The 19758-nt window shown below is 63.4% G+C and overlaps 5 protein-coding genes and 1 long non-coding RNA gene across 12 annotated transcripts; 2 read left to right on the top strand and 4 right to left on the bottom strand.

Moving 5' to 3' along the window:
- Positions 1–208: 208 nt before the first annotated feature.
- On the bottom strand, positions 209–2731 carry LOC138682558 (synaptonemal complex central element protein 1-like). 3 transcript variants are annotated; one of them, XM_069773802.1, is made up of 11 exons: positions 2398–2731; positions 2227–2298; positions 2034–2108; positions 1863–1910; positions 1689–1743; positions 1149–1238; positions 1002–1065; positions 829–895; positions 650–704; positions 433–522; positions 209–349 (listed from the first exon to the last, which is right to left on the bottom strand). In XM_069773802.1, exons 1-11 carry the CDS (start codon positions 2414–2416, stop codon positions 295–297), a joined length of 690 nt encoding a protein of 229 aa, XP_069629903.1. In that variant the 5' UTR covers positions 2417–2731; the 3' UTR covers positions 209–294. The 3 variants fall into 3 exon arrangements, with proteins under 3 accessions (XP_069629903.1, XP_069629901.1, XP_069629902.1); XM_069773800.1 differs by having other exon boundaries at positions 2227–2730; XM_069773801.1 differs by lacking the exon at positions 433–522 and having other exon boundaries at positions 2227–2731.
- Positions 2732–2961: 230 nt separating this feature from the next.
- Positions 2962–4473, bottom strand: LOC138682574 (uncharacterized). 3 transcript variants are annotated; one of them, XR_011322664.1, is made up of 3 exons: positions 3934–4473; positions 3396–3890; positions 2962–3349 (listed from the first exon to the last, which is right to left on the bottom strand). It is a non-coding gene; the product is annotated as an uncharacterized lncRNA (long non-coding RNA). The 3 variants fall into 3 exon arrangements; XR_011322662.1 differs by lacking the exon at positions 2962–3349 and having other exon boundaries at positions 3367–3890; XR_011322663.1 differs by lacking the exon at positions 2962–3349 and having other exon boundaries at positions 3367–3890; positions 4112–4473.
- Positions 4474–4652: 179 nt separating this feature from the next.
- MON1B (MON1 homolog B, secretory trafficking associated) lies at positions 4653–8406 on the bottom strand. Its single transcript, XM_069773832.1, has 6 exons — positions 8219–8406; positions 7557–7617; positions 7071–7463; positions 6142–6973; positions 5903–6050; positions 4653–4882 (listed from the first exon to the last, which is right to left on the bottom strand). Exons 2-6 carry the CDS (start codon positions 7609–7611, stop codon positions 4700–4702), a joined length of 1611 nt encoding a protein of 536 aa, XP_069629933.1. The 5' UTR covers positions 7612–7617; positions 8219–8406; the 3' UTR covers positions 4653–4699.
- Positions 8407–9577: 1171 nt separating this feature from the next.
- Positions 9578–11395, top strand: PTPN18 (protein tyrosine phosphatase non-receptor type 18). Its single transcript, XM_069774313.1, has 4 exons — positions 9578–9702; positions 9827–10058; positions 10970–11044; positions 11174–11395. The coding sequence occupies exons 1-4, from the start codon at positions 9583–9585 to the stop codon at positions 11239–11241; spliced, it is 495 nt and encodes a 164-aa protein (XP_069630414.1). The 5' UTR covers positions 9578–9582; the 3' UTR covers positions 11242–11395.
- IMP4 (IMP U3 small nucleolar ribonucleoprotein 4) lies at positions 11360–15760 on the bottom strand. 2 transcript variants are annotated; one of them, XM_069774309.1, is made up of 9 exons: positions 15554–15760; positions 14880–14988; positions 14141–14224; positions 13620–13729; positions 12955–13087; positions 12362–12516; positions 11852–11946; positions 11672–11742; positions 11360–11582 (listed from the first exon to the last, which is right to left on the bottom strand). In XM_069774309.1, exons 1-9 carry the CDS (start codon positions 15692–15694, stop codon positions 11470–11472), a joined length of 1011 nt encoding a protein of 336 aa, XP_069630410.1. In that variant the 5' UTR covers positions 15695–15760; the 3' UTR covers positions 11360–11469. The 2 variants fall into 2 exon arrangements, with proteins under 2 accessions (XP_069630410.1, XP_069630411.1); XM_069774310.1 differs by lacking the exons at positions 14880–14988; positions 15554–15760 and having other exon boundaries at positions 13620–13795.
- A 51-nt stretch (positions 15761–15811) lies between these two features.
- Positions 15812–19221, top strand: CCDC115 (coiled-coil domain containing 115). Of its 2 annotated transcripts, XM_069774311.1 has the most exons (6): positions 15812–15918; positions 16981–17075; positions 17640–17743; positions 17984–18075; positions 18507–18635; positions 18894–19221. In XM_069774311.1, the coding sequence occupies exons 1-6, from the start codon at positions 15912–15914 to the stop codon at positions 19190–19192; spliced, it is 726 nt and encodes a 241-aa protein (XP_069630412.1). In that variant the 5' UTR covers positions 15812–15911; the 3' UTR covers positions 19193–19221. The 2 variants fall into 2 exon arrangements, with proteins under 2 accessions (XP_069630412.1, XP_069630413.1); XM_069774312.1 differs by lacking the exon at positions 17984–18075 and having other exon boundaries at positions 15907–15935.
- Positions 19222–19758: the final 537 nt, after the last annotated feature.

Here is a 19758-nt window from a genome sequence, read left to right as displayed (position 1 = left end):
GCGCCCAATGTGAAGATGGGGTGGGGGGGGGGGGGGTGATGTTTAAAATGGCGGCGGCCATTGGGGGCGGCCATGTTGGGGCAGAGGGGAAAAAATGTCACCACCCCCATACCCCCCCCCCGGCCCCCCCCACCTACCCCGGGACCCCCATGGAGACACATGAGCAGTGGTGGCAGTTGGGGACATTTATTGAGGGGACATGGGGGGACACATTGGGGTGGGGGGGGACATGGGGGAGGGACATGCAGGTGTCATGTCCGTCCCCGTCCCCCCCCTCTGCTGCCGTGTCTCCCCTCACTCGGGCGGAGCCTCCAGGGGGCGCTGCAGCCGCTCCAGCTCTTCCGCCAGCCTGGGAGAGGGTGGGGACAGGGAGAGTGGGCGGGGCCACGAAGGACCCAGAGCATCCCACGATGGGGGAGGGGGGGAACCCACCTGTCCCTGTGGCGCAGGTGGACCTGCCGCCGTCCAAGCTCCGCCCCCAAACGCTGCCGCGCCCCCTCCTCCTCCTGCTCCACCAATCGCCTGCGGGAACCAGGCGTTTGGGAGAGGCGGGGAGGAGGAGCCAGGCATCCAGGGGATGAGACCCAGGTTCTGGTAGGGGGCGGAGCCAGGCGTCCGAGGGGGCGGAGCCAGGCATCCAGGCACTCACATGGCCACATGGGCTTCGGGTCCCAGCTGCTCCTCTGCCTCCAGCAGGTGGCGCTCTATGGGGGGGCGGAGCCTGTCACCACCCACTGGGGAGCCAGGCCTCCACGGGGGGTGGAGCCAGGCACCTGGGAGGTGGAGCCCAGCCTCCGTGGGGGCGGAGCCAGGCATCCAGGGGCTCACCCTGGCTCAGCAGCTTCTCCCGTGCCTCCTCCAGTTGCACCAGTTCAGCCTCTAACTGGGCGGGGGTCTGCAGAAGAGGGGACACCGGGGTGGGGGGGAGGGGACACCCCAGGGGTGGGGGAGGGGGGACGCAGAGGTGGTGGCAGGGGACACCCCAGGGGTCCGGGGCTCACGTGCGCTTCATGCAGGTGTTTGTGCTCCTCCATGATGTCATCGAGCTGCTGCCAGAACTCCTGCCTGCGGGGTGGGTGAGACGGGTGTCATGTGACACACATGTCACGTGACACACCACGCCCCCCCCCCCGAGCTGCCTCCCCCACCTTTGTCCCCGACGCAGGTGACGCAGGTGTTCCCGCTGCTCCCCTGCCCCCTCCAGGTCCTGCTGGCGGCTCAGGCACAGGCCCTGGCGCCTGTGGGGTCAGGGGTCAACAGAGGGTCAGGGGTCATGGGGGTCAAAGGCCAGGGGCAAGGTCAGTGGGGGTTGGGGGTGGGCAGGGGGCACTGAGGGGTTACCAGGGGAGGGCTGAGGGGCAGAGGTCATTGGGGGCAAGGGTCAGGAGTCAACTGGGGGTCTTGGAGGGGGCAAAGGTCACCAGGGTGGGGGGTGGAGAGCACTTGGGATCAGAGGGCACCGGGGGTCACCAGGGGATTGTGGGGGTCAGAGGTCACCAGGCTGCTAGGGCTCACTGAAGGTGTCAGGGGCGAGGTCAGAGGTCACTCAGGTGCCAGGGATCAGGGGTCACCAGGTATATTCGAGGGGTCAGAGGTCACCGGTGGGGGGGGGCATGGGCACAGATGGGGTCAATGGGGGGGGAGGGTGTCAGAGGGGGACCCAGGCATCCTGGGCCCCTCCTACTCACCTTTGACCTTCGGCCTCCACCTCCTCCCTGCGCAACCGCGCCACCCGCAGCGCCTCTGCCGGGGGAGGGGACGCAGACATCCAGAGGAGGGTCCTCACCCCCCCCCCCAAAAAAAAGAGACCCAAGCATCCGGCCCCAGTGCATGCTGGGAAGTTGGCACGACTGCGGCCTCACCTTGCTTCTGCTGCCAGAGCCCTTCCAGCGCTGCCTGACGCTCTTCCACTGCGGGGAGGGGGATCAGCACCCGGACGCCTCGGTGTGTGTCCCCAGTCCCCTCCCTGGACATCTGGGTCCCGTCCCCGTCCCCCCCCCCAGCACCTCGGTCCCCTCCCTAGAACGACTCACGTTGTTCCAGGTGCCGTCGCAACCCCTCGCTCTGTCCTTGCGCCTCCGCCATCTCCCGCGCCAGGACCTGACGCGCTGCGAGGGGGTGTCGGGGACACGGATGCCGCGGGGATGGAATAGAGGGAGAGGGGACATGGAGGACAGGATGGGAACAGGGGAAGGGGTCATCGTTGTGTCCCCCCCCAGCGCTCACCTCGGTGCAGGCTGCGGATCCGCACCAGCAGTGCCTCCAGCCGTGGACCCCCTGCGGGGGGACAAGGGACACCTTGGTGGGGGGACGACATGACAGACAGTGACATTCGTGTTCCTCGGGGGAGAAACCTGCATCCGCGTCCCAGGGGACATGGCCGCCAGAGCCCCTCACCATGTGGGTCACCGTCCATCGCCGCAGCCTGAGGGGACACAGGTGACAATGGTGGCCAGCGGTCATTTGCTGTCCCCTCTCATGTCCCCTTGTCACCCGCTTCTGTCCCCTCTTCCTCCATTTCTTGTCCCCTCTTCCCACCATTCTCTGTCCCTGCTTCCCGCCATTTTCTGTCCCTTCTTCCCCCTTGTTCTATCGCCTCTTCCCGCCATTTACTGCCACCTCTTCTGTCCCTTTTCTGTCACGTTTCCTCAATTTTCTGTCACCTCTTCCCGCCATTTTGTCTCCCCTCTTCCCCCCCTTTTCCGTCCATTTCTTGTCCCGTCTTCCCTCCATTTTCCCTCCCCTCTTCCTCCTCTTTTCCATCCCCTCTTCCCCATATTTTTTGTCACGTTTCCCTCCGATTTCTCTCCCCTCTTCCCTTTTCTGTCCCTTTTTCCCTCCGTTTCTTGTCCTGTCTTCCCCCCCTTTTCTGTCCCCCCTTCCTGCCATTTTCTGTCATGTCTTTCCTCTATTTTCTGCCCCCCTCATCCCCCTCTTTTCTGTCCCATCTTTCCACCTCTTTTCTGTCACCTTCACCCCCATCTGTCAACTCTTGCTCCTCTATTTTGTCACCTTCCCCCCTCTTTTCTGTATCCTTTTCCCTCCATTTTCTGCCACCTCTTCCCCCTCTTTCCTGTCACATCTTGCCTCCATTTTCTCTTCCCTCTTCCCCCTTTTCCATCCCCTCTTCCCTGTATTTTCTGTCATGTTTCCCTCCATTTTTCTACCCTTACCCCCCTTTTCTGTCACATTTTCCCTCCACTTTGTCACCTCTTTGCCCTCCATTTTCTGTGACCTCTTCCAGCCTTTTCTGTCCCCTATTCCCTCTCTTCCGTCATATTTCCCTTCCATTTTCTGTCACCTCTTCCACATCTTGCCTATCACTTCTTCCCGCCATTTTCTGTCATGTCTTTCCTCCTTTCTCTGTCTCCTCTTCCCTCTCCATTTTCTGCCACCTCTTGCCCCTTTTCTGTCCCCTCTTCCCCCCATTTTCTATCACCTCTTCCTCCTCCATTTTCTGTCACCTCTTTCGCATCTTTTCTGTCAGTCTTCCCACCTTTTATGTGCCCTTCCCCCCCATTTTCTGTCACGTTTTCCCTCCATTTTCTGACCCCTTTTTGCACTCCATTTTCTGTCACCTCTTCCCCCTCAATTCTATCACCTTTTCCACATCTTTTCTGTCCCCTCCTCCTGCCATTTTCTGTCCCCTTTTCACCCTCTTTTCTGTCACGTTTCCCTCCATTTTGTCACCTCTTCCCTCCATTTTCTGTCCCCTCTCCCCCCTTGTTTCTGTCACCTCTTCCCTCCATTTTCTGTCAGCTCTTCCCTCCAATTTGTCCCCTTTCGCCTCCAATTTCTGTCCCCACTTCCTGCCTTTGTCTCCTGTTCACCCTCTTTTCTGTCATGTTTCCCTCCAATTTCTGTCACATCATTCCTTTATCTTCTGTTCTCTCTTCCCTCCATTTTGCCCCTCTTCCCTCCATTTTCTGACACCTCTTCCCTCCAATTTCTGTCCCCACTTCCTGCCTTTTCTGTCCCCTTTTCACCCTCTTTCCTGTCACATTTTCCTTCAACTTCTGTCTCCTCTTCCCTTCATTTTCTGTCACCTTTTCCCCCCTGTTTCTGTTACCTCTTCCCTCCATTTTGCCCCCTCTTCCCCCTTGTTTGTTACCTCTTCCCTCCAATTTCTGTCCCCACTTCCTGCCTTTTCTGTCTCCTGTTCACCCTCTTTTCTGCCACGTTTCCCTCCATTTTCTGTCACCTCTTTCCCCTCGTTTCTGTCCCCTCTTCCCTCCATTTTCTGCCACCTCTTCCCTCCAATTTCTGTCCCCACTTCCTGCCTTTTCTGTCTCCTGTTCACCCTCTTTTCTGCTACGTTTCCCTCCAATTTCTGTCACATCATTCCTCCGTCTTCTGTCCTCTTGTCCCTGTTTCTGTCCCTTTTCCACCGCATTTTCTGTCCCCTCTTCCCCCTCGTTTCTGTCCCCTTCCCTCCATTTTCTGTCACCTCTTCTCCCTTCTGTCCCCTCTTCCTCCCTCATCCCTCGACCCACTGCACCACCACCCCCCTGTGACCTCACCCCTCATGACATCACTGCCGCCTGATGTCACCTGCCACAGCAGCCCCACCCCTCCTCTGGTGAGTCCCCCCCAGCTCCCTGGACCCCAGTGTCAGCCCCATCTCCCCCTCCCCGCCCCAACACAGGGGACACTTTTCTCCAGCGGCATTTTATTCCCCACCCTGGGGCCAAGGAGGGGCTCAGCCCTCGGCCTCGGCCCCCTCGGAGCGGGCGGGGGTAGCACAGTATGGCGGCGGGTAGCGGATGAAGAGCCAGTCCTCCTCCTTCTTCAGCCAGCGCAGCAGCTTGGTGAGGACCCCGATGGCTCCCGCCTTCGTCACCAGTGGGCTGAAGCAGCCGTACAGCTCGAATTTGCTCGTCACCTGCGCCCGGGGAGGGAACCGGTGCCTCCGTTAACTCTGGACGCTATTGACGGCGCCACCAGTGAGCATCCCTTGTTAACTACTGGTGGCTTAACCAGCAAGCACCCCAATTAAGTCATGATGCTCCCAATGATCTCCCCCGTTAACTCTGAAACCTACTGACAGCACCGCAAGCGAGTACCTCTGTCAACTCTGGGACCCACTGATGGTGCTGTCAGCAAGCAACTCCAATAATTGATGGTGCTGCCACAGAGCACCTGTGATGGCACCAGGAGCAAGTGCCCCTGTTAACTCTAGGACCTACTGACGGCACTGCCCGTAAGCGCCCCAGTTAACCCTGGAACCTACTAATGGCACTGCCAGCAAGTACCACTGTTAACTGATGGCACTGCCAGCCAGCAACCCCCATTAAATCTGGAACTTAGCGACAGAGCCAGGAGTGAGTACTCTCTGTTAACTCTGGGACCTACTGATGGCACTGCCAGTGAGTACTACTGTTAACCGACAGTGCTGCCAGTAAGCAGCCCTGTTAAGTCTGCAACTTACTGATGGCACCACAACTCAGTACTCCTGTTAACTCTGGAACCTACTGACAGTGCTGCCAGCCAGCCACCCTGGTTAACTCTGGAACCTACTGATGGTGCCACCAGCAACCACCCCTGTTAACTCTGGAACCTACTGACAGCACCACAAGTGTGCACTCCCTGTTAACTCTGGAACCTGCTGACAAAGCTGTGAGTGAACACTCCCTGTTAACTCTGCAAATTACTGACAGGGTTGACAGTGAGCATCCCTGTTAAATCTGGAACCCACTGACAACACCTATAGCCAGCAACTCCTGTTAACCCTGGAACCTACTGACAGCGTCTCCACCCAGCAACTCCTGTTAACCCTGGAACCTACTGACAGCATCTCCACCCAGCAACTCCTGTTAACTCTGGAACCTAATGACAGAGCCGTGAGTGAACACCCTCTGTTAACTCTGGAACCTACTGATGGCTCCCCCCCGCACCAACTTACCCAAGCCAAGAGTGTCTCCTTCTCAGCCACGTGGTAGAGGAGGCGCAGGGGCCGGTGTGGGCTGTGCACGCGGCTGTGCAGGTAGTGGTACAGGTCGAAGAGCCGGTGTTGCTCCTCCTCGCTGGTGTAGGGGTCCTCCAGCTCAGGGCTGAACCCGGGGTGGGGGACACAGGTGTCAGGTGCATGACAGGTGACACGCCCCCACCCCGCCCCATTTTGGGGTGCCCCCTGCCCCGCACCTCGTAAACTGCGGCAGCTGCTGCATCTCCTCCGGCCCCTCCAAGGGCTTGTAAAGAAAATGGCGGAGCTCGGGGGCGCCAGGGCGGGCGGGGCCATACCCCGCCCCTCCCCGTACTGCCGCCCCCAGCTCCCCCAGCCACCCCTGCGCCCGCAGCGTCTCCTCCAAACGCCGCCGGCACCCCGCCGCTGCATAGAACCCCTCGCGCTCCGTCGACAGCAGGATGAGCGTCACCCTGCCAGTGCCGCCGCCGCCTTCCTCCTCCTCTTCCTCGCCCAGCGCCGCCGCGTAGGCGTAGAAATAGCCGTCGGGGTTGAAGCGGGGTAAACAGACGGGGGTCCACACTTCGCCCGCCCCCACCCCGCTCCCCAAAAGATTGAGGAGGAGGTGAAGGTCGCTGGCACACAACCGGCCGCCTTCCGCCAAAGCCCGCTGCCGTGCTGCCGTCACCAACCGCCCGCCGGCCGCCAACAAAGCCAAAGCGGGGGCGGGGACAGCAGTGGCGGCGGCGCGGCGAAGAGCTCCCGAAACCGCCCGCCGAAGGGCTGCCGGAAGGGGCAAGCAACGAGCCGCTCCCAACAACAACCGCCCGTCTGCTGCTGCGCCAGATAGGAGACGATCGAGGACAGCTTCAGCGCCAGCAAGGAGACGCCGGAGATCGTAACCGCGGCGGCGGGCAAATACGCGGGCGATACCGCCGCGGGTGAGGAGGCTGAGGATTTGCTCATGGACGAAGGCCAGTTCCCGCCGTAGCTGCGCCGCTGATTGCCGCGTGCGGGACACCGACACCAGCAACAAGGGTCCGCGCTGCTCGAACACCAAAGTCCGGTCCTCTGCAGTTGTGGGGACACACACGCCACAGCAGTGGGTGGGGGTGTGGCGGTTTGGGGGTGCCCCACCCCACCTCTTTGCTGTTAACCCCTCCCTTACCGGAACAGATGGCGCGAATGGCGTTGCCGCCGCTCTGGATGAAGGAGACGAGTGCCATCATGACGCCCATGGTGGCCGCCAACGCTTCTTCGTTACCGTGCCGGGAGTAGATGGGTTTCCCCGCCTCGCTCAACACGAAGACGTGCTTCCGCCGGCAACGCCACCCCGCTGCCGTCACGTCCTCTTCCCCGCCACGCCGGCATCCCGGGGATGTCATGGCCGCCACCGTCGTCACCGCTGCCGTCACCTCCTCCTCTTCCCCGGCATGCTGACACCCCGAGGACGTCATGGCCGCCGGTACCGCTGCCGGTGATACCTCTTCTTCCTCGTCACGACGGTAATCCGGGGACGACACGGCTGCCGCCGGCTCCGTCGGGTCGGCCTCCGCCGCATCTGTGACAGTGACGGGGTGACAACGGGGGGACACACGCACACGGGGCGGGGGGGATGGGGGACACTCCAGGATGCAGGTGCCCGCGGCCTCACCTGGGGGCTGGGGGGTCCCTTCGCTGGGAGGGGAGCCGGCCGCTGCCGCCGCCATGGTCGCCTACGGAGGAGGGTCACGTGGGCCTGCAGGCCACACCCAAACACCTAGAGGGGGCAGGGCAGGCCCGGACCACGCCCACAGGGTGGAGACCACGCCCACGGCCTTTGGTCACGCCCCTGAGCCCCACCTGAAGGGCATGGCCTCGGGGTGGGGGGGGTGGTATCTCACCACTGGGTCACGCCCCTGGGGGCTCTGGTCACGCCCCATGCCACTAGGCCACGCCCCCGCAGAGCCTCACCCCGGGACATCATGTAACCCCGCCCCTAGATCTAGGCCACACCCCTAAAGGGGGGTCCCCGCTAAGCCCCGCCCCCACCACAATCACGCCCCCTGCCCGGTGCCAAGCCACGCCCCTTTAGCCTCGCACCCCGAGACTTCCCCTAGCACCGCCCACCAGGGGGGCTCCAGAGCCCCGCCCCCGGGAGAGCCCGGTGTGGCCCCGCCCCTCCACCACGCCCCGCCCCCTCGCATTAAAGCCACGCCCTCCGGCGGGATCGCCCCCTCTCCTGCCGCCACGCGCCCCCCCGCCCCCTCCCCAGCCGTGGCCCCGCCCCCGCGCCGCGGCCCCACCCCCGCCCTGGCCCCGCCCCGCCCCGCTCACCCGCGCGGCCCCGCTCCCGCCGCCGCCGCCGCTTCCGGGGCCGCCGCGCCGCGCGCCCTGTGACGTCACCGCGCCGCGCCGCTCCGCCCCGCCAATCAGTGCCCGGCGCGGGCACAGGGGGCGCGGCCCGCCCACGCCGGCCAATCGAAGAGCTCGGGGCGGGGCCTGCCGCGCTGCCTGGTCTGTAACGTCACTTTTGGCGGGCTCCCCCTTTCTTTCCCCCCTCCCCCCCAACTCCGCCTCGTGACGTCCCCTCCCGGCCGCACGACGTCACCCGCCCCTTGTGACCTCACGCGGGAGGGTCGGGGCCGGAACACTCAGAGCCCCGTGACCCGGATGCCTGGGTCCTCTCTAACCCCGCCCCCCGCCCTACAGGGGCCATAGGGACCCCCCCGGGCCCTACAGGGGATCGTATGGGGGCTATAGGGACCCACCGGGGCCTTGTAGGGGCCATAGAGTCCCCCCCCGGGTCCTACAGAGGCTACAGGGACCCCTCCTGTGCCCTATATGGGCTCATATAGGAGCTATAGGGACCCCTAGGGGCCTATAGGGGCCATAAGTACCCCCCCGGGCCCTATGGAGGCTCCCCCAGCCCCTACAGGAGCTATAGGCACCAGCCAAGATGGGCTACAGGGGACCCCCAGAGGCTCAAGAGGGGCTATGGGAGACCTCCCGAGCCCTATAGGAGCTATAGGGACCCCCCTAAGGCACTATAGGGACCCCAAATGTGCTATAGGAGCCCTCCGTCAGCACTATAGGGGACTCCACGTAGGAGCTATCGGGCTGCCCCAGCGCACTACAGGGTCTGTAAGAACTGCCCCCCCCCCCCCCCCCCAAGCCTCTATAGGGTCTATAGGGCCTCTCCTCAGGATACTATAAGAGCTATAGGGGACACCCCCCCCCTTAGGCACTATAGGGACACCCACACTGAGGACCTATAGGAACTATACGGACCCCCATGGCTCTATAGGGGCCATACAGATACAACCCCCCAAGGTGCTATAGGAGCTATAGGGAGCCCAAGAAGCTCTATAGAGGCTATATGCTCCCCCTGATGCTATAGGGGCTATAGGGACCGCTAGAAGCTCTATGGGGGCTAAAGAGCCTCCCCCCTCCAATGCTATAGGTGCTATAGGGTCCCCCTGGCTCTATAGGACCTATACAGCCCCCCCCCCCAGCTGCTACAGGGGCCATAGGGCCCCCCCTGGGGCCTCAATAGGACCCATTGGGACCCCCAGGGCTCTATAGGTGCTACAAGGGGGCGGGGCTTAGCAAGTGGGGGGTGTGGCCTGTGAGACCGCACCACCCTCCCCCGTTTGGGGAGGGGCGGGGCCAGGACATGGGGTGGGCGGGGCCAGCACACGATGGGGCGGGGCCGACACTTCCTACCCCAGGAAACGGGAAGCGCAAGGAAGGACCCAAACGTCTGGGGGGGCCCCAAGAGTTCGGGGGGGACCCCTCTCACCCCTCCTCCCCCCGATCACGTGAGTCCCGGATGCCTTTGGGGGGGTGGGGGTGGGGAGGGGACACCCGGACACCTGGGTGCCCTTTTGGGGCAGGTGGGGGTGACCCGGAGGCCTGGGTGCCCTCCCCTCCCCTCCCCCCCAGGTGCCTGTTGGTGCCAGCGGAGCCCCCCCCACCCCAATGGACGCCACCTACGCCGTGGTCAACAAAACCCGCCGGGGGGGCGGGGCCGGAGGACGAGACTCCACCCCTTTTGGACGAGACACCGCCTCTTTTGACCGAGACCACGCCCCTTTCGGGAAAGACCCCGCCCCTCCGGGCACCTCCCCCTCCCTCCCTGGGAGCCCCCTGCGGCGCCCCTCCCCCACCCTGGCCGGTGAGTTTGGGGGGGGGGGGGGAGGGGTGCGGGAGGTGGACCCTACAGCATCCATATGACCCCTTCCCCCATAGGTGTGCCTACGGGTCCCTCTCCAGATCCTATAGGGGATGGATGACCCCCCCCCCGCCCTACAGGAGCCATATTGGCCAGTCCTGCACCCTATAGGTTCTATAGTGTTGTGTGCGTCCCCAGGTTGTATAGGGTCATGCCCCCCCTTGCACCCTATGGGTACTATAGGGTCCCCCTCCCTGCACCCTCTAGTTTCTATAGGGTGCTCCCTCCTCACCCTACAGGTTCTATAGGGTATTCCCCCCCTGCACCCTATAGGGTGTTTTCTGCTCTACCCTTTCCCCATGAGATGCCTCCAGTCCCTATAGGATCTATACGCTCCCTCCCTGACCCCTATAGAGACCACACAAACTCCACTCCACACCCCCTTGTGAAACACTTCTGATCCCTGTGGAGTCTATACCTTCCCTCCCTGGCCCCTACAGAGTCTACGCAAGGCCCACCCCACCCCCCTCTATGGGACACTTCTGGTCCCTATAGGTTCCCTCTAGGGACCATATAGCACCCCCCCCCCCAGGGTCTCTCTAAAGACCATATAACATGCCCCCACATTCTATAGAGTCTATAGGTTCCCTCTAAAGACTGTATAACTCTCCCCCCCATAGGCTCTAAGGACCATATAACCCCCCCAACTCTATAGATTCTCTCTAACAACCATATAACATCCCCCCACTCTATAGGTTGTCTCTAAACACCATATATGCCCCCCACCTCTATAGGTTCCCTCTAAGGACTGTATAAGCCTCTCTCCTCCTCTATAGGGAACCTATAACACCCCCCCCACTCTACAGGGTCTATAGGTTCCCCATAGAGCATTAACCTCCCCCCTGCCCCTGCAGCCTCCCCCCAACCCACTGACGGCGCCTACGAGGTCGTGACCCCCCACGGGGACCCCGGCAGCACCCCATGTCTCGGTGAGCACCCGGCGGGGGGGAGGGGACAACCCAGGTGTCCTTGGGGGGGACACAGGGGACACACACGACCCCTCCCAGGCATCTGCCCCTCTCCCTCCTAATGCCCCCCCTGCCCCTTTCCAATTCTAGGATTTAATTTCCGGATCGGGAAGCCCAAAGGACCACGGGAACCCCCGGCCGAATGGTCCCGGGTGTGAGGAAGGGGCCTGGATGCCTTGAGTGGGGGGGCGGGGGGGTCCCATTCTCCCCCCCAACCCCCCTGGTGGGGAAGGGGCTACAGAAAGACCCAATGAACCAGTTTGGAACCGTGAAAAATAAGAGAATTAAAAAATTTATTAGAAACAAAAACAAGATATTGAGGGTCCCAAGAGTCCCGGGGGTGGGCACCCAATTGTCCACGGGGGGGGGCACCCAGGCGTCCGGGGTCATTGGGCGCTGAGGAGGCGGCGTTTGGGGGCGGTGGCGGTGTAGGGGTGCCAGCGCCATTCCACGTCGGCTGCGTCCCCCTGCTCCAGGGTCCCCAGGCGGATCAGGTAGGCTGGGGAGGGGACATTAGGGACACGTTGGGGATCATTGAGGACATGGGGGTGTCATTGGGGACATGGGGGGGTCGTTGGGGACACTCACGGCGCAGCTGGAACCGGGGTCCCACCTCTTCCAGCTCCACCGTCCTCCCCTGCCGCCGGTAAACGTGGTTTCTGCGGGGGAGGGGAACATTGAGGAGGGGGTGGGGGACACGGAGGAGGGGGTGGGAGGACACACGGGGGACGCCCAGGTGTCCAGCCCCCGTGTCCCCGTGTCACCCACCGGACTAAAATGACATCATCCTCGTTGGCAAACGTCACCACGCGGCGGCTGTCAGGGCGGGGGACGGGGAAGAGGTGCTTCAAGATTGTCCCCACCTGGGGGAAGGGGGTGGGACGTGGGGGAGGGTTGTGTCACACCCCACCCTCCCCCCCAGGACACCCAAATGTCCCCATGTCCCCCCATTGCCCTCCCAATATCCTCCTGTCCCCGATCTCCCCCCAAATCCCCCCCCAAATGTCCCCCTGTCCCCATTTCCCCACCTCTCCACCCCATCACCCAGTGCTTCCCAGTGCTGCCAGTTTCCCCAGTCCCCTCGCACCCCCCAGTGCTCCCAGTTTCCCCCCAGTGCTCCCAGTCCCTCCCAGTTTCCACCCAGTCCTCCCAGTTCTCCTAATTTCCCCAGTCCCCCCACACCCCCCAGCCCTCCCAGTGCCCCCCCCATGCTCCCACTGCCCTCTCAGTCCTCCCCAGTGCCCCCAGTACCCCCCCAGTCCCCCCACTGCCCCCTACCCTGCGTCCCAGGGGGGAGTCGAGGCGCAGCAGCAGGAGATGGGGAGCCGCCAGAGGGGCCCCCCCCAGCCCCCCCACCTCCTGCCGCAGCACCGCCCCGCTGAGGGTGAAGTGGGCTGTGGGGCCGTGGGGCAGGTGACACAGGGACAGCCCATCTGGGGACGAGAAAGGGGCGAGGCCTGAGCAGGACACACCCCCTTCCCAGCAGGACACACCCCCCCATTTGCTCCCCCAGCCCCAAGAACCAGGTGCTTCCCCTTAGCCCCACCCCTTTCACTAGCCACACCCCCTAGAACACCCATTCCCCAAGCACCACCCATTTCTGTAAGCCACGCCCCCTTCCCAGTAACCACCGCCCCCCAGCACAGGCCCTTCAGCCCTGCCCCTAGAACACCCCCCACAAAAAGCCCCGCCCATTCACATCAACCACGCCCCCTTCCCCCAGCACAGGGCAGCCTCCAGAGCCCCGCCCATCCCCAACCCCACCCCTTTCCACAAGCCCCACCTCTTCAAAACTGACCACGCCCAATCCCACAAACCCCACCCCCTCCCCTCCGGCCCCGCCCCCTTTCCCAGCATGCCACGGGGCTCACCGGGCCTCCCCCGGGTCTCATGCAGCACCAGGAGGTCGGTGACGCCAGCGGCCCGGCACGCCCCCACCAACGCCCCCAGCTCCACCCGGCCCCGGTTCATCCGCCGCGCCCCCGGGATCAGCAGGCACACCTCCTGGGAAGAAAGGGGGGCGGGGTCAGGGGAAGGCCACGCCCCCCACAGGCTCCACCCTCTCCTATCACCCTTCCTGTCCCACCCTGGGTCCCTTCACCAATGCCGGGCAGTGCTCCGGGGGAAAGGGTCACAGAGGGACACGCCCACATCCCCACTAAGCCCCACCCACCCCACAGGCCCCACCTCCCTCCATCACACCCTGTAGTCATACACAGCACCAGGATGGGAGACCAATGGAGGTGGAGCCTTGGAAGGTCACGCCCACCTTCAGACCACACCCCCAGCAGCCCCCACCCACCCCAAGCTCCACCCCCACCCCTTTCCCAACATAAGCTCAGCTCCCAGGGGGGGCGGTTGTGAAAAAGCTCCTCCCACTACCCCACAAAGCCACACCCCCCCTCCCATGAGCCCTGCCCCACCGGCCTAAGGCCACACCCCCCCAACAGCTCAGGGCTCTCCCCATGGCCACACAGCACTCAAGGCCCGCCCACCCACAGGCCATGCCCCTGCCGGGGAAAGAAGCCCCACCCACCTTGGCAAAGACACGGAGGCGGGAGCTGGGGTCACGGGAGGTCGTCACCATCACCTTGGGGGGCTCTAGCCCCGCCCACCGGTACTCGTCGTCTTGGCTACCAGAGGTGTCTGGGGGCGGGGCTTAGTCAGGCCACGCCCCCTCCCAGCAAGGGGGGAAGAGGGTGATGTTGAACCCTGGTTTGGGGGGAGTTCGGGTCAATTTGATGACCCAGTGTTGCGGGGATTTGGGGGGTTTTCAAGACTCGTGGCAGAGGGGTAGCAGGGTAAATTTGGGCACCGTTTTGCAGAGAATAGGAGAAATTTAATCCCCATTTTTGGGGAGGCTAGTGACCCCCCCCCCCCCCATTTTAGACAAAAACGGGGCAAATTTAACCACCGTTTTAGGGGAGATTAAAGCAACCCCACCCTCATTTTGGGGGGAAACGGGGCAAATTTGATCCCAAATTTCAGGAGGAGGAAAAGCCTCTCGCTATTTTGGGGTGCCCCCCGCAAGAATTTGGGAGGGGGGTCTCCACTCACCGCCCACCCCCGGCGTGTCGAACTCCAGCTCCTTCTGCAGGGCCAAGGCCTCGCGCCGCAGCTCTGTGGGCAGCAGCCGGTTCTCTGCAAGGACACGCACACAAATTAGGCGGGGGGGTCAGACAGGACCCCCAACGTCCCCTCAGCCCCACATCACCCCCCAAACCCCTCTTAACCCCCCAAGCCCCCCCTTAAACTCCCTTTTAACCCCCCCAAACCCCTCTTTATCCCTCCCAAGCCCCCTTTAACTGCCCCAAACCCCTTCTTCACTCCCCAAGCCTCCTCTTTAGCCCCCTCAAATCTCTCTTTGCTCCCCTCAGACCCCCCTTAGCCCCCCCAAACTCCCCTTTCCTCCCCTCAAACCCGTCTTTAACCCCCCACCCCCCCAAACCCCCTTCCTCCTCTCAAGCTCCCCTTAACCCCCCTTTATGCCCCTCAAACTCTTTTACCCCCCAAACTCCTCTTTACGCTCTCAAGCCCCCTTTCAACCCCCTTCTTGTCCCCCCAAACCCCCTTTTACCCCCAAACCTCCCTTAACCCCCCCAAAGCCCTCTTTGCCCCCCCAACCCCTCCCTTGAACTCCCCTTTACTCCCTCAACCCCCCTTTAACCCCCCCAAACCCTCTTTTAGCCTTCTCAGCCCCCCTTTTACCCCCCCAAACTCCCCTTCGGCCCCCTCAAGCCCCCCTTCAAACCCCCAAAAGCCCCTTTAAACCCCCCCCAGGGCCCCCCCAACCCACCATCCAGCGCCTGCCGCAGCTTCTCTTTCTTATCCTGCTGTCTCCGAAGCCGATCCTCCTGCGCCCGGCGCTGCAGGTATTCACGGCGTTCCCGGGCTTGCCGGCGGAGCTGGGGGCGAAAAAGGGGTGACACGATGACATCAGAGGGGGATGTGATGATGTAAGAAGTGGGGGGAATGTGGGTAGGGGGATGGGGGCACCCTGCGCAGGGGGGGGCATGGGATTGGGAGCAGGATGGGGATACTGGGGGGGACTGGGGACACGGGGGGATGTGAAAGGGGGATGGGGGGCACTGGGAGGGGGGTCATGAGTTCCTAGGGAAGGTCATGGGGGTGAAGGGGGCACTGTGAGGGGACATGAGGACACTGGGGGGGGTCATGGAGATGGGGGGTGGCAGGGGTTACTGGGGAGGGACATGGGGGGGAGAGAGGGATGAGGGGCCCTGTGGGGGGACATGGGGACACCAGGGGGGTGTGGGGACCCTGGGGAGGGACATGGGGGGGGGGCAGAGGGGGATGGAGGACACTGGGGGGGCCGTGTGGACACCAGGGTGTGCGCGGTGACCTGGGGGGGGGACACTGGGGAACCCCGGGAAGGGCACGGGATGACACGGGGACCCTGGGGAGGGAGAAGACCCCCGCGACCCTACAATAACACCCGCCCCATCCCCTTACCATGGTCGCAGCTTCTCGCTTTCCCCGCCGCTCACCACACGCCGGCACCTCCCAACACCACCACCGCCGATTGGCTGGGCAGCGAGGGACCAATGGGAGACCCGGTGTTGCTGGAAAGGGGCAGGGCGAGCCCCCCAACATGGCGGCCGGGGGAAGGCAACGCTACGCCCTCAACCAAGATGGCGGCCGAGCCGGCTTCAGCCCGCCGCGCCGCCTGCCCTCAGCTAGGCACCGCCTCCCGCCCCGCCGCGCGCTGTGATTGGTGGAGAAGAGGTGGGAGGCCGCTGCTATTGGAGGAGGCGGCGACCCGGCGTGAAGCCGCGGCGTGGGCCGGGGTTTGGCGGCGGCGGCGGTGGCAATGGAGGGTCGGTGAGGGGCCGGGGTGGGGGGTTATTTTGGTAGGGTCGCCTTGAGGGGGAGTGGGGGGTGTCAGCTATGGACGGTTTGGTGGTGTAGGATGTCCAGGGGAGGTGGGGGACACACACTCAGTGGTGGGGGGTGTTTTGGTAGGGTCTCCTGTGACAGGGAGGGGCTTGGGGGGGTGTTTGTGTAGGGTCTCCCATGGTGGGGGGGGTGTTTATATTGGGGGGGGTTTATGTAGGGTTTCCCATGGTGGGGGGTTTTTATGCGGGGTATGTGTGTTTATGTAGGGTCTGCTGGGGTGGGGGGTGTTTATGTAGGGTCTCCCATGGTGGGGGGTGTTTATGTGGCATGTGTGTTTATGTAGGGTCTCCCATGGTGGGGGGTGTTTATGTGGGATGTGTGTGTTTATGTAGGGTTTCCCATGGTGGGGGGTGTTTATTTGGGGGAGGTTTATGTAGGGTTTCCCATGGTGGGGGGTGTTTATGTGGGATGTGTGTGTTTATGTAGGGTCTCCTATGGTGGGGGGTGTTTATATTGGGGGAGGTTTATGTAGGGTTTCCCATGGTGGGGGGTGTTTATGTAGGGTCTCCTATGGTGGGGGGTGTTTATTTGGGGGGGGGGTGGGGTGTTTTCATAGGGTGTGCCGTGGAAGAGTGTTTGTTTATGTAGGGTCTGTCCTGGTGTGGGGGGTTGTTTACATAGGGTACCCCACGGCGTGTGTTTCCATAGAGTCTCCCGCAGGTATTTGCTTACATACGGTCTCCTGGCGGTTTTTATGTAGCGTTCCCCACGGGTGTTTATGTAGGGTCTTTTCTGGGAGTTTACATGGGGTCTCCCACAGGTGTTTGTTTATGTAGAGTTTCCCATGGATGTTTCTGTAGGGTCCCCCACGCTGTGTATTTTTGTAGAGTCCCCTGTGGGTTTTTGTTTACATTGGATCCCCCATGGATGTTTCTGTAGGGTGCCCTATGGGTGTTTATGTAGGGTCTCCCATGGGTGCTTGTTTACATAGGATCCCCTACGGATGCTTGTTTACGTAGGGTCTCCCGTGGCTGTTTCCGTAGGGTCGCCGGCGCTGGATGCGGCGGTGCTGGAGCTGCTGGAGGCGCTGGAGACGCTGCAGCAGAAACGTCAGCTCCTCACCCAGCTCCTGCGCCAGGTGGGGACGGGACATCCCCCCTTGGGGACACGTGTGGGGACGTGTCACCCCCCTTGGGGACACACTTGGGGACATGTCACCCACCATGGGGACACATCACCCACCATGGGGACACGTGTGGGGACAGGCCACCCCCCTTGGGGACATGTCACCCCCTTTGGGGACACATTTGGGGACATGTCACCCACCACGGGGACATGTGTGGGGACAGGTCACCCCCCTTGGGGACACACTTGGGGACATGTCACCCACCATGAGGACACGTGTGGGGACAGGCCACCCCCTTGGGGACGTGTCACCCCACTTGGGGACACACTTGGGGACATGTCACCCACCATGGGGACATGCATGGGGACATGCCACCCCCCTTAGGGACATGTCACCTGCCACAGGGTCACACTTGGGGACATGCCACCTGCCAAGGAGACACAGCATGAGGATGTCACCTGCCATGGGGACACAACCATGGCGGCACGGGTGTCCCCCCCCATGTCCCCAGGGGTGGCTGTCCCTGTCCCCATGTTCCCCCCCTGACCCCGTGTCCCTCCCCCTCGCTGTCCCCAGGGGTGGCTGTCCCTGTCCCAGGCCCGTTACTCCCTGGGGTGCCACCGCGTCTCGTCCCTGCAGTACGGGGCCACCATGGTCCCCCGTGTCCGCGTCCTCCCCAGGTAGGGGACACCGCGGGGGGGCACAGAGGGGACATGGGGACACTTGGGGGGGGGGACATGGGGTGAGGGGGTGACACGGGTGTCCCCAAGGAGGGGGGGGTGACAGCGGTGTCCCTTGTTTTGGGGGAGGTGTGACATGGGGCTCCCCAGTTTGGGGGGGTTGTGACACAGGGGTGACACTGATGGGGGGGGTGACACCGGGGGCGTCGGTGACACCCATGTCACCCCCCCCCCCACCAGGCAGGACCCGGGAGGACCCCCCCACTTTGAGGAGGTGCCAGGCACAGGGGGGGACCCTGAGGACCCCGACCCCCAGCAGTGGGGGGGCGATGGTAAAGGGGTGGGGGGGGGGTCCCATGGGTGCTGGGGGGGTGTCCTGTGGGTGCTGGTGGAGGATTGGGGTGTTGGGGGGGTCAGGATGGGGTTGTGTGGGTGCTGGAGAGGAGCTGGAGGGGATTTGGGGTGCTGGGGGGGGTCCTGGAGGGGTTCTGGGGGCGTCCTGTGGGTGCTGGGGGGGATTTGGGGTGCTAGGGGGGTCCCATGGGTGCTGGGGGAGGATTAGGGTGCTGGAGGGTATTTGGGGTGCTGAGGGGGTCCTGTGAGTGCTGGGGGAGGATTGGGGTGCTGGGGGGGCTCTAGGAGGGTCCCGTGGGTGCTGCGGGGGGATTTGGGGTGTTGGAGGGGGTTCTGGGGGGGGAGTTGGGGTGCTGGGTCCCCAATTATTTTGGGGGTGTCACTGACCTTTGCCCCCCCCCCCCCGCAGGGCTGCGGCAGCGCCGGGGTCCCCCAGAAAAAGGGGGTGCCCCCCCCCGTGCCCCCCCCGATCCCCTGGCCTGGTTTGGGGTGCTGGTGCCCCCCAGCCTGCGGCAGGCCCAGGGCAGCTTCATCCAGGGTGAGTGGAGGTCCCCAAAACCTGGGAGGGGGGTCCCCAAGAACTGGGGGGGGATCCCCAAAGCCGGGAGGGGTCCCCAAAATCCTGGGGGGGGTCGGTGCCCTGAAGTGTGTGTGTGTGTATGTCCCAAAACTCGGACACCCCCCCGAAAGTCATGACCTTGTGTCCCCCCCGTCCCTTTGTCACCTCAAATGTCCCTGGTGACCCCTGACCCTCTCCGTGACCTCTGACCCCCACCCCGCATGTCGCGTCCCCCAGGGGTGACAGTGGCGGTGGAGCTGGCAGGGCTGCAGGGCGCCGTGGCGGACGCCATCACGCGCTACCGCGCCCTCCTGCGCCGCAAGCGTCACCTCGACGGGACCCTCGGGGACATCGAGACCCTCGGGGACACGGGGACCTCGGGGGACACCGAGAGCCTCGGGGACATCAAGACCACGGGAACATCAGGTGACACCGAGACCCTCGGGGACACCGAGACCCTCGGGGACACCGAGACCACGCGTGACACCGAGACGGCAGGGGACGCGGCGATGAGCGGGGACGCAGGGACCGCGTGACGCAGGACACGTCTGGCAGGTGACACGGAGCCCCGGTGCCGCCGCCCGCGCCCGACCCCCCAATAAAGGTGCCCTAGTGGCTGTTGGCTCCGTGTCACCCGCTGTCCCCAACCGCGTCACCCCCTCACCCGGCAGCCATCTTGGTGCCACAGCCCCTCACTGTCACCTGGCCGCCATCTTGGTGCCACTTTGATGTCACCCGGCCACCATCTTGCTCCACTATTGTGTCACCTGGTGGCCATCTTGGTGCCACTATGTTGTCGCCAGGCAGCCATCTTGGTGCCACACCCCCACAGTGTCACGTGGCAGCCATCTTGGTGCCACAGCCCCATGGCATCACATGGCAGCCATCTTGGTGCCACTTTGATGCCACCTGGCCACCATCTTGGTGCCACTCTGATGTCACCTGGCAGCCCTCTTTTGCCACACCCATTGATGCCACCCGGCAGCCATCTTGGTGCCACATGACAGCACCCAGCAGCCATCTTGGCCCCACCCACTGCCCCCCCCCCCAGCGACACACAGGGCAGTGGCCATCTTTTGCCAACGTCTATATTTATTGGGCG

The sequence above is a fragment of the Haliaeetus albicilla genome, chromosome 29 (genome assembly GCF_947461875.1).
Source record: "Haliaeetus albicilla chromosome 29, bHalAlb1.1, whole genome shotgun sequence".
Classification (NCBI taxonomy): Eukaryota; Metazoa; Chordata; class Aves; order Accipitriformes; family Accipitridae; genus Haliaeetus; species Haliaeetus albicilla.
Note: the sequence above shows the minus strand (reverse complement) of the source record. Positions and strands in the feature narration are given on the sequence as shown.